At 35.6% G+C, this 12785-nt stretch overlaps 1 protein-coding gene across 2 annotated transcripts; it reads left to right on the top strand.

The window, feature by feature from the left end:
* The first annotated feature begins 383 nt into the window (after nucleotides 1-383).
* Nucleotides 384-5865, top strand: LOC112715011 (uncharacterized). Of its 2 annotated transcripts, none has more exons than XM_029289579.2 (7): nucleotides 384-782; nucleotides 2001-2236; nucleotides 2574-2710; nucleotides 3133-3229; nucleotides 3359-3850; nucleotides 4839-5176; nucleotides 5348-5865. In XM_029289579.2, exons 5-7 carry the CDS (start codon nucleotides 3478-3480, stop codon nucleotides 5561-5563), a joined length of 927 nt encoding a protein of 308 aa, XP_029145412.1. In that variant the 5' UTR covers nucleotides 384-782; nucleotides 2001-2236; nucleotides 2574-2710; nucleotides 3133-3229; nucleotides 3359-3477; the 3' UTR covers nucleotides 5564-5865. The 2 variants fall into 2 exon arrangements, with proteins under 2 accessions (XP_029145412.1, XP_025622525.1); XM_025766740.2 differs by having other exon boundaries at nucleotides 403-1055.
* The last annotated feature ends 6920 nt before the right edge of the window (nucleotides 5866-12785 follow it).

Here is a 12785-nt window from a genome sequence, read left to right as displayed (position 1 = left end):
AAATCAAATCTAATCTAATCCGTATAGACCTGTTGAAAGAAACTTCTACTCTAGTTGCTTTGGAAATTCATTCAACAAACATCACAAATAATTCAGGCCCTCGTCAGCAAAATCCAGGAAATAGGAGCATTCAAAATAAATTAACGAGAGTTTTGCCACCATTGACAGCACTATTGAGTAGTGTCGTAGTGATGAGTACGGAGTCGGGTTTTGAAATTCAAAATCGCAACCAAGAAGAGATAGGTTATTACACATGACTTTGACGCGTGCATCTCACTCTCATCGCAAAGGACAAAACTAAGGACAACACTCAACACACGTGCCGGTTCATCCACACGCGCGTGACGACAACTAACACCCTCGCGTCTACTCTTCAAACCTGTAAGAAACTACTAAAAAATAGTCTCAGCTTCAAATTTCGGTGGACAATAAATAAAATTTTTATAATTCCATTAAATTTAATCAAAATTTCAGATGCATAAGCATAACCATTTATATTATTTATCGACTCATCCCTTTCTTTCAAAGAAAATAATTTTTCCGTTCGTCAATGTTTTGTTTTCCCTCTCACTTTCTCATTGGAGGGAAAAACATCCAAAAATTTCTGCGGAAAGGAAGTGTTGGAATACAAATCTAGGGTTTTAGAATTAGTCATTTTTCTTCTTTGCTTAGTTACTCTTCAGCTGCTTTTAGCAATTTACTTATTCCATTTTACTATTTTGACTTTCGATCGAAAGAAGAAACATTGCTGAGAGCTAATCGCTTTTGATTTTTCCCATCAGGTATCTGTGATTTCAGCTGAAATTTGTTGGTTTAGCTTATTTGTTTTGTCATTTTATAGATGTTCTGTGTTTTTTGGGCTCTGTTGTGCTTTTAGGGTTTTAATCTGATTTCAGTGTTGAGGTTTTGGTTTTGGCTGTTCCTTGTTCATTTTGGTGCTCAAATTTTGGTTTGTTGAAATGGTAATTAATGCTGGATGCTTTACTATGGTGGGCTTGCTTGTTAATTTTGAGATGCTGTGGAGTAACTGGAGTATGGAGTTCTGATGATTCAATGTAATCTTTTTTTCCTTGTGAAGATTCAATGATGTCATTGATATATGAATAACCCTTGAGTGAAAATACCTCATTTCTTGAATTTCACCGTGTTTTTTTTGTGATTTTAATTTTTCAAAAAATTTCTTGAATGCGCACAGTACATGATATGATATGGACATACTAGTGATGCACTGAATACTGGAAATTGTTGGATATGAACGTGGTATTGATGCATGATTAAAATCAAGCCAAAAAAACCGATCGTCCATTATTCATATCATCTTGCACGCGCACACACACATATACATAAAGCTTGAACCATTCATTAAATATTCTTTCTTCATTATTGAGAACTGCTTAGAAGCTTGAAAAAGCTTAAAAATTCTGTGTCATTTCTGATTTGAAGTTTTGAATGGCTTTGCGTATGATGTGTTTCTTGTTCTATGTGGGTGAAAAACTAAATTATTAAATTGGAAATGTGAGTATGCTTGTTGTGATTTGTCAAATTGAAGATTGAACATGCACTTTTATAGATATTAATTATGACTTAATTAATGGTGCAAGATTTGGATATTATCCCATACTATCAAGCTAATGGGTATTTGGCAACCTATTGGCAGTTAGAAATGAAATCATGAACATGCTTCCTTGCTTGTGAATTAGGGCAAGGCAAGTCATGAGAAAAGTGTAGTTTGATTTATCAAGTTCCGATTGGATATTTCTGTGATGGTATGTTTGCTGAGAGTGTATTTTGGAGAAATAATAGCTTGTTTATTTTTACTGTTATAATATTTTGAGTTATTTCTAGAGGCTTTTGATTATAAGATGCTTTATAAGCTTATTCAAATACAAACTAGAGTTTAATAACTTAGTTGTTGGTAGGTCTAGTAAGATATCTTCACATCTCCAATTGGCAAGTTTCCTTGATCATATATTGATCAATGTATCTTATGTTGGAAACAGGGTAGTAGTTGTGGAATTTCTTTTGCTTTCTCCTGCAGAACTCAACCAGGAAGGTTTGACATTCTTCTCAAAAGTATTGTTGCAAACCAAGAAAAAGGCCTCCAGACGAAATGCTACTCAACAGCACGGTAGTCCTCGAGTTTCAAGAACACAGAGGAAGGTATCTGAAAATGGGCAAGCAGTTGAAAGGAAAGTTGCTGACTTAATTACATCATCATGCAGAAAAAATAAATCTTGTAAGTAGGCAGTAATAGTTTGTTCTATTATGTAGATATTCTTGGTTACTGGTTGGCTTTTTGCTTGTGACTCCTGGTACCTATTTAAATTTCACCTTATCTAATTTCAAGCCTGCCTTATTCATAACCATTTTCGTTCTTCATATGACCCTAATAATTTTTATACTTAAAGTTCCTTGTCTACTTTTATTATACCAAAACAATATATCTTTGGATAGAAAGTAAACAAGCATTCTATATTAGTTGGACAAATTATTCATTTTAAAACAATCTGAATGCTAAATGATGATTAACTTAACTTTTTTTCTGGTAACCCTCCCTGTTGGTGTAACCTCAGTGACTGCACTTGAGAATAAAGCCGGAGAGTCAATTCCTTCAACAGATTTGAGTAATCAGTATGACTTTGTGGACCATGGGACTTCCAATGCTTGGTTGCAAAATGATGCTGTTAATGGTACTTCAGTAGATGTTTTGGTAATTCAACTAGCCCCATCATTTTAGTTGTGTTATTTTAGAATGGCTGTTTCTTTGTATATGGGTGTTGTGCATGGATGCTACTACGAAGTTTTTCTTTTGTTTTGAATTTTTGAAACTTCTAGACCTCAACTGCACAAGGAGTGAGCCTTGTCAAAGTAATTTCCTAGTTAGTTAATTTGTCTTTTGCTTGAAAGATGGTTTTGAAAACTTCTAGACTCCAACTGGATGAGGAGTGAACCTCATTTGTCAAAGTAGCATACTTATTATCCTTCTGATGTAATTAATTTCAGCAGATTCTGACTTATGCTGAGAAAATTAAATACAAATAAGTTGTGAAATGTCTCTTTGAAGGGGCTTGCTTTTATTAAACTTTGCAGATTGTCTTGCATACTTGTTACAAATTCACTTTATTGATTTAGGGCTACAACAAGCAAGCTGCTCATGTGGAGTCTGGAACTATATTTTCTCCTGGATTTCACTTATCCAAAGGTTCTGGAGGAAAAGTTGTTGACAGAGGTAAATGACATAACTTTGTTCTTACAATCATCAGCTTTGAATTATTATTGCTGGTTGCGTATGTAATCTTACTAGTTGCAGTGTTTATTAAAGATTTCATTGACATATGTTTCTCTTTTTTTTTTCTAGTTGATTTTGTCAAAATTTTTCAGCATGAGGACCAAAATAGAATTTGTTCTGACCAAGGAACAGATTTGTCACTGGTGGATGCCATAGATGATCCTGATAGTCGAGGATGTGGCACTGCAATGGAAGTAGACATAAATAATTCATCCAACTATGACCAACACAGATGCGGTGATCCAATGCTGGATTTAAGCACAAATGATGTGAATGTTTGCAATTCTGATTTTGATGAAAATGTTTCCTTGGAAGTTTCTGCCATATATCTTGCCATGAAAAACTCAAAGCTGGAATGCAATGATGAACCTGGTCAGGAGTCTATGTCAGCAGATGTATGCCCGGAGGATGATGAATTTGAGGATTTTGATGACTTTGATCCTTACTTATTCATAAAGACCTTACCTGACTTGTCAACGGTCGTTCCTACCTTTAGACGATTGTTGCTACCTAAGCAGACACGGAGCTGTCCTCCTACTACTCTTGTCCTGGACTTGGATGGTAGGAATAATTTGTTTGCCTTGCTGTAGAACGCATCTAACACATTTTATTCATATCTCTGTTTTTTATGCTGTAACCGAGTTGTTATGATCATTTTAGTTCTTGACTTCATTCCATGTAATTTCCTTCTCTTTGGGTGTCATTGCTTATCTCTTTTCCAACTTAACCACCAAAATGAACCTCAAAAAATTCTAGTGCTTACCAAAATATATTGGGATGCTTGCCAAAATAGTCCAATTATGAGTAAGTTCAAAGCAGCTGTTCAATAAATTTACACATGGCTGGACCATTTTGGTAAACTCTTGAACCTTTTAGGGACTGTTTTGTCATTTCTTTCTTTTGAGGTCTGTTTTGTTAGCGCTAGACTGTTGGGGTCCATTTCTGTAGTTAACCCTCTTTTTCCCTATGATTCTAATTGGCGTTTCATTTATATGGATTTCTGTTTCTTACTCTGCCCTTATCATCATTGGTCCAAATTCTGTTATATTGCTAATGATATAATTTGCTGTTATCACTTCTATGCAATTATGATTTTTTGAACTTATTAAAGTGGTAATGTGGACTAAACTTTGGTACTAAAGCTGCTTCATTGGGGCTTTGAAGTGGTGGGCACTAGTCAGTCACGATACCTTTCTGCGCCTGACTGGGCTTCCTTTAACTAAAGGGATGTTATCCTAATGTGTTAAATTAATAGGATGGAAATACCTAATTTTATCCATGTGTATTCTGTAGTGATGATGTTGTATTTGATTTGTGAAATGCTTGCCATAGGTAAACAAAACCTTTTTGAAGTGAAAAAGGCTTTTTCCTTCCGAGCTGTGAGGGGATTCTGTAGTCGTGAAAAGGGCTTTTGTTATCCCGAGCTGTTATTTTAGATTAATATGATCTCATTTTTGCATAGCATGAAATGCTCATATTTTTATTCCTTTTCATCCTAATATATAGATTTTTATACCCTGTATATTGACTATAATTTTCTGTTTGGCAGAAACTTTGGTACATTCTACCCTTGAGCCATGTGAGGATGTCGACTTCACTTTTCCTGTTAATTTCAATTCCGAAGAGCACATTGTATACGTACGTTGCCGTCCTCACCTCAGAGATTTCCTCAACAGAGTTTCTAGCCTTTTCGAGATAATTATATTTACAGCTAGTCAAAGCATTTATGCCGAGCAACTTCTAAACGTGCTTGATCCAAAGAGGAAGATATTTCGCCACCGTGTATACCGTGAATCCTGTGTTTATGTGGAGGGTAATTACCTCAAAGATTTAACAGTGCTTGGTCGTGATTTAGCTCGTGTTATAATAATTGACAACTCCCCTCAGGTATAGTTATTAATACTAATTTTAGATCATTACTGCAGTCATCATGGTAGTTATCTAATAAAATTGGGTTATGACCAAGAGCTTTTTTAATATAGAAGAAATGCTTTTGGATAATGAAAAATGCAAAGTTTAGTGTTACATCGTAATACCTTTTCTTTGTTGGCTTCCCAGGCATTTGGGTTCCAGGTGGACAATGGAATACCGATCGAGAGTTGGTTTGATGATCGTTCAGATCAAGAATTGCTTTTATTACTTCCATTTTTGGAGAGCCTGGTTGGAGTTGATGATGTACGGCCATTAATCGCGAAGAAGTTCAATCTCCGGGAGAAAATTGCTGCGGCTGCCCTTCCTCTAAATACAAACAGGAGAGAGTTTTTATCGGAATGAATTGTGGGTTATATACAATATAGAGAAAAATGAAAGCATTTCTGTATGTTGTAACAATATTAGGGTTATTATGATATTAACAATACCATTTTCTTTGTTGTGGAAGTTGTAATGATCACACTTTGAACCAGGAAAAAAAAGAAAAAAGAAAGAAAAAATGATGGGAGAAAAACATAATAGCGTAGCATGTTTTTCGAGTATAAACCCTATATACGTCTAGTGAGGATGCTTGGTTGGTTCGGATAATAAAAGTTCCCCAATTATTTAATTTATAAAACCTATTTGGAGCTTGTTTGGTTTTACCTGTGTCCTAGTCTCGTACCAGATTTCAATTTCTTTATTTGGAAGTAGTAATTTTCCTATTTTGTGCTCGAATTGTGGGTTGCATAGTAGTTAGAATTTCGAATTTCGATTTAATTCTTAAAATCTTTCGATATTATGATTTTAAATGAGTTTATCGATTTTATGAAATTTGTACTAAATTTAACGATTTTACGATTTAAATCTTATTAAGATTTTACGTTTTACGTTTTTAATTTATTTTTTCGATTTTCCGAAATTCTCGATTTTCTCTACCTTGGTAGGTTGATTGTAATTTATTTGCCTTGACTGGTGCTATAGCCTGCTGCTACCTGTACATGTACTTAGATGCATGGACATTAATAAGAACACGAGACTGGATATAAGGTGGGTTTTTTTTTTTTTTTGGACGGGGACCGGGCCAACAAACTAGCCCAGGCCCAGAACAGAGATCCATGCCCCCCTAAACCGACCTGTTATGTCCCGAACCGACCCATTATCCAATGAAGAATCCTTCGATTGCCGCGAGAGTGAAACACTCAATTTCGCTCCTGCTCCTTCGTGGTTCCTTCACAGCAGGTAGCCGGCGACCTTATTTGATCTTGCATGGTTGATGATGCCCCTGGAGTCAAGACGACTTGGACTTTTCCCATCTGCTCTGTCTTCGCACCATGTTATCTCCGAAGCAGCAACCAGGCTTCATCTACATGGCCTTCCATCATCGCCTGGCCAAGCTCCATCATACCATCTTCCTTATATCTCAGCCCATGATTCGCACTGTGGCTCCCCTGCCTCATAATCCCCCGGCCGCAACTTTAAAATAGCCCTGTCTTGGGTTGCATGTAGATCCTCTGTCTCAGATCCCTGACGATCTGGATGAAATCCTGATTTCCCTGTCTCATTGCCTAGTTCGAACCTTTCCAATTCTGCCTAATCTCAACCTTCCTTTTGTTCTTTTATAATTGTTGCTTTACATTTGGACCTCTTCTCTAATAATGCTCTGTATGTCTGCAGGTGGTTTGATGCTCCAACTCACTGGTAATGTTTCTGCTTCTGCTGCTTTCGCCACCACATGGGCTAACCGATTTCCGTTTCTGGGGGTCCAAGTTACTCCCTTTTCAAGTGAAGTTTCCATTAGGATTCTAATGTCTTGAATTATTGCCAAAGCCTCTCCTAAATTTGTCTTGGATTTGATTGCTTGTACTAGCTTTAAATTGTCAGATTCAATTAAAATTCTGCCCATTTGTAAGTTGTTTACTATGATTAATGCTTGCCTTATTGCCTGAGCTTCTGCCATGATACTTGATCTAGCTTGAATTTTACCTGAGAATCCTAACATGATCCTTCCCCTGTGATTTCTTATAACTGCAGCTATTGCTCCTGTTCCGGTGTCTTTCTTGAAGGCTGCATAAACATTAGCTTTTAGCCAGTTCTCAGGGGGAGGTCTCCATTTCACCAGGTTAGTTTTCCTTCTAATTATTTCTGTTTTGTGTGTTTGCTGCTTTTCTACTTGCTTCCAGTATGTTGCCTCTACTACTGTTGCCCTGCAAATTGTCCATCTAGGATTAACCTCCTGTTGTTGGAACAACTTATTGTTCCTAGTTTTCTATATCTCCCACATGAGAAATCCTAGTTTGCTAACTCTCTTTTCCTGGTCTCCTCCACCCCCTGCTCTCAACCTCTTTATGCATTCGACCATCCACTTCCCGATTGAGCTAACAGTCTCCACTGTTGGGGTCCATTGGCACTCCGCTCCGAACCATGTGGCCCTGGCCCAGTCGCATAATAGCAAAGCATGTTCTACCGTCTCTGAACTTTTTAAGCATATTTTGCATACTGGATCTGATGCCATCTTTCTTTTATATAAATTAGACCCTACTGGTAATATATCATGGCATGCTTTCCATAAGAACATTTTGATCTTCTGGGGGACTTCCATTCTCCACACCTCCTTCCATATCTCCCTTTTATCCTCACTTGTTGATGGATTTTCATGTTTCCAGTTCTGCCCAATTCTTCTCGATGCATAATATCCTGTTCTTATTGAATAATTTCCATCTTCCCTCCATGGCCAATATAAGTGGTCCTCTTTGTTCATCACACTGACAGGGGTGCTGAGAATCTCTTTGCAAATATCTTGGGAAAACATGCTTTCGATCTTCCTTTTATTCCACCCTTCACCGTTTGCAATAAGGTCTTTAACCCTTGATTCATCTGTGCTGTTTGAATTGAGAGGCCCACTCCTCCCAGCTATCCAATTATCTTTCCAAATTCTGACTTTAGAGCCATCTCCTATGCTCCACTTTGCACTCTTCTTTAACAGTTCTCTTCCCTGTAATAAGCTTCTCCAGATCCATGACGCACCCTTTTTGCCCGATGCTGTCCAGAAGTTACCGTCCGGAAAGTAGATCGATTTCAAAGTTTGCACCCAGATTGCATTTGGGTTCTTTAATACTCTCCATGCCTGTTTTGCAAGGTAGGATAAATTTTGATTTTCAAGATCTTTAAACCCCAATCCCCCATTGCTCTTGCTTTCAGTAATGCTCTCCCATTTCTTCCAATGGATGCCTCGTTCCTTCCCCGATGCTGCCCACCAGAATCTTGCAACCTTTGCGCAAATTCTCCTGCAAAAGCTTTTTGGGAGTTTTATGACATTCATGATATACGATGGCATAGCCTGAATTACAGCCTTTATTAGTATTTCTTTGCCTGCTTGATTCAGCAACCTTTCTTTCCATTCTTCTAGTTTATTCATGATCTTTTCTTCAATCCATGCTAGTGCCTTGTTCTGAGATCTTCCCCATATTGCTGGTAATCCCAGGTATTTTCCTGGCGTGTCCCATGTTGTCATTCCTAAAATCTCTTCTATGTCTACCCTCGTTTGTATCGGCACTTGGCTTCCAAAGGAAATGCCTGACTTGTTCATGTTGATTCTTTGTCCGGATGCCTCTGTGTATTCATTTAGCACAGTTATGATCTGAAATATCTCCTCTTCTTTCGCTTTCGCAAATATTATGCAATCGTCTGCAAATAACAGGTGAGTAAGAGTCGGAGCTGTTGGGGCTATCTTTAGGCCTGTTATTTTCCCTTTCGTTCTAGCCTCTTGCATAAGAGTTGTGAATACCTCAGCTGCTAAAATGAAAAGGTATGGGGATAATGGGTCCCCTTGTCGAAGACCTCTCTGAGGCTTAATCTTCTTCGATAGTTCTCCATTGACCTTGATCCTATAACTTGCGCTTCTTACGCATTTCATTACCAAATCAATCCACTTTTCGACAAATCCGAATTTTCTGAGCACCATTTCAAGGAAATCCCATTTTAGCCTGTCATATGCTTTATTCATGTCTAACTTGATTGCTATATTTTGTGATCCCTCTCTTCCTTTCTTATTTAGGCTATGATAAACTTCTTGGGCAATTACAACATTATCTTGTATTGGCCTTCCTCCCACAAATGCACTCTGGGTTGGGGATACTATATCCTTGAGAAACCCTTTCAGCCTCAACACTATAACCCTGGTAATAATTTTATAAATAAAATTGCAGCAGCTGATTGGTCTTAATTGATTAAGTTCTTCCGGATCCTTGACCTTTGGAATTAAAACTACTATGGTTTCACCAATCTCTTCCGGTAAAAACCCATTCCGAAAGAATTCTTTGACTACTGCACATACCTCTTTCTTGATTATCTCCCAGTGCTTTTGATAGAACATTCCATTTAGGTCATCTGGTCCAGGAGCCTTGAGGCTGCCCATGCTAAAATAATCATTTTAGATCTTTTAATATACGGTATAATTGTTCACCAACAAAAAAATACGGTATATGAAAATCAAATGTTGAAATGTTTTATTTTAGTTTTTAAATGAATATTTTCTATTGTACGATTTTATTTTTTTAAAAAAGATCTAAAATAATATTTAAAATTTTAAATAATTATAACATATATAATGTTTATAATATAAGAGGAAAAAATGCAACAAGAGAAGTTTTATCCAGAAATAACTCGTAATTTATTTTCTAATATCAGATTTTTATTTTTTTAATATTTTATTTTATTCTGTCTTTGATTAAAATAATCAAAGGTGATTATTGGTATTTTTTTCTTTTTTTGATCATGAACAATTGATAAAGTTATAAATAACAAACTATAATAATTAATCAATTAGCAATGAAAAGCAGGACTTATTTAAGTCCAAATTTAAGTATGGTCCAAATTTTTAATTAGTCTGTTACAAAAAAATTTATCTACTTAATTAAGTTTTTTATTCAAAAATTAATTTCAGTTAATACTTAGTACAAAGAGACAATCACGGCAAATTATCCTATTGATTAGTCAAGAAACTACAATACCTGATTACTGATTAGACACTATTGATTAGTCAAAAAACTACAATACCTGATTACTGATTAGACACAAAATACGGTACAATAAATGTCCATTTTTTAAAGTTTTCACCTAAGTTAGATATGTAGAAAAAAATAACATTTTATACCATAAAATTCATTCAAATATATTATTCTTTTGTTTTTTCCTTTCTCACTTTTTATTTGTAACCATTGAACCAGTATCATGAAACTAATTATTACTATTTTTTAATTAATTAATTTATTTATTTTAGAGATAACATAATATAACAAATAGATAAATATTAATATTTATATATAATTATTAGATTTTTTTATCAAAAAGTTTGTGGGGGCAAATGCCCCCTTTGTCTTTCACCTGGTTTCATGTTTAGTCACTGCTTGTGCTTCATTCTCCTCACTTCACGTCTTCGTTCACAACCTCGTAAGGTTCATTTACCTTCTCTCCCAAAAATACTTATTTTTTCATAGTTTCTCTAATTTTAGGGTTTTATCAATTTTGTCTCCTATTTTACATATTCAAAATTATTTAATTAAATTTACTTACTTCTATTTATTCGTTAATGACTTAATGAATTAATAGTCTCTGGTTGTAATTTTAAATTGTTGGTACCTTTTTATTTTGTGCTTTTGGTTTAAATTTTTGTGGTGTATTTATGTAGGGGTGGTAACACTACCCCAATTCGTGGGTATTTACTTCGTTTCGAATAAATTTTTTGCGGGACAATATTTTAGACTGATCGGGTTTAGGGTTTAAATAGTATTCGTCTCTTTCCGCTATATATATATATATATATATATATATATATATATATATATATATATATATATATATATATATATATGTAAAATAATTAATAATATTGTATCATATTTAAATTTTTATTTTAATTTATATTATGTATTTGATGATGGTTATATAAATTTTAAAATTTATTTTTATTTATTGAATTTTAATAATTATAAAGACGAATAGAAATAAGATAGGTGGTTATAGTTCAACTTTTTACTATTTGCATATAAAAATGGGACTAGTTCTGTGCGAATTATTATAAGACGGGATAAGATCAAATAAGATAAAAATCTATTATTCTACCCGTCCCATTGCCATCCTTATATTTATGTCTTACTCTTGTTAGGAAATAATAAAGACGAAATTGGTCTAGCGAAAAAATCATTTCTGTGTAATGTGGAGGTAATTTGAGAGCTAAGTTTTAAAGTGGTCCCTGAAATTACACTCGTGTTTCATAGTAGTTCTTGAACTTAATAGTTACTCATATTCGTCCCAGAAGTTGCACTTTGGGACTCAGACTCGTCCTTCCAGTATATTTCGCCCATCTGGCAGAACCAAAAAGCTAATCTGGACTAGAGGGTGACACGCTGGCGAAGTTAAAGGCTAGCTGACATGGATGAGTAAACTTTGTTGATTCAATTTGGTCCCTAAATTAAAGTTAAAAATCCTAATTCCCAAATTTAAAGATCAATCTGCAGTGCCGACTCTCTTCTCTTCTCATCTCTTTCCTTGGATTCTCTTGTGTTGGCTTCAACATTTTCAAAGCCAAACTATAATGGCTAGAGGGAGGAACATATTTGGGAGCTCGAATAACCCACAATCTTTTGGAAACATTATGAGGAGAATGACCAGAAACAGAGATTCGCGTTTGTCAAAGTGATGTGGGTGCGGGTCGAGACTAGTATTACGATGGTCAGAGACGGATTATAACCTATGGAAACCATTCTTCGATTGCCCAAACTACAATATAAGTGATTGTTATTGTTGTTTACTGTATTTCTGGTTATAAACTTGGCTGTTTCACTTTTTTAGGTGCAGATTCTAGGTAAGAGGTGATATGAGTTGTTTCTGTGGGTAGATAAAATTCTGAAAGAAGATGTAATAACATGTGATGGCAGAACAAGTCCTTCAATTAACAATAAAGAATGGAATATGAAAATTGCTTGAAAATTTTGTCAGCGTTTATCTTCTAGTCTAGATTAGTTTTTTGGTGGCGCTAGATGGGCAGAATATGCCGGAATGACGAGTTTGAGTCCTTGAGTGCAATTTAAAGAATAAATATAGGTAACTATTGCATTAAAAAATTACTATAAAACACAAGTGTAATTTTAGGGATCACTTTGAGACTTAGCTTGTAATTTGAAAGGTTAAGTTCGATTTTGGTCCCTAACGTAGGGGTCAAAAATTTGTTTCCTCCCCAACTTTTTTTGCTATAAAATGGTCTCTAAAGTTTCAGTTTGTTTTAAAATCATCCGTCGGACGAAAATACCCCTCCATCCCTCCCCTCTTCTTCCTCAAACGCAGAAGAACGCAGATGCACAAACGCAGAAGAACATCCTCAGCAGCTAGGGGTGTAATCGGTTCGGTTTGGTTCGGTTTTGGACCGAAAACAAACCGAGCCGACCTGATCGGTTGAATGCTGATATCAACCATTCGGTTGGTTACTCTCTGGACAACCGAACCGAACCGAACCGAACCAACAGCGGTTTGGTTCGGTCGGTTTTTTCGGTTTTTTTATACCTAATAAACAGAATTTAAAATATCA

This window comes from Arachis hypogaea, chromosome 10, assembly GCF_003086295.3.
Source record: "Arachis hypogaea cultivar Tifrunner chromosome 10, arahy.Tifrunner.gnm2.J5K5, whole genome shotgun sequence".
Taxonomy (NCBI): domain Eukaryota; kingdom Viridiplantae; phylum Streptophyta; class Magnoliopsida; order Fabales; family Fabaceae; genus Arachis; species Arachis hypogaea.
This window is presented reverse-complemented; position numbering and strand designations above follow the sequence as displayed.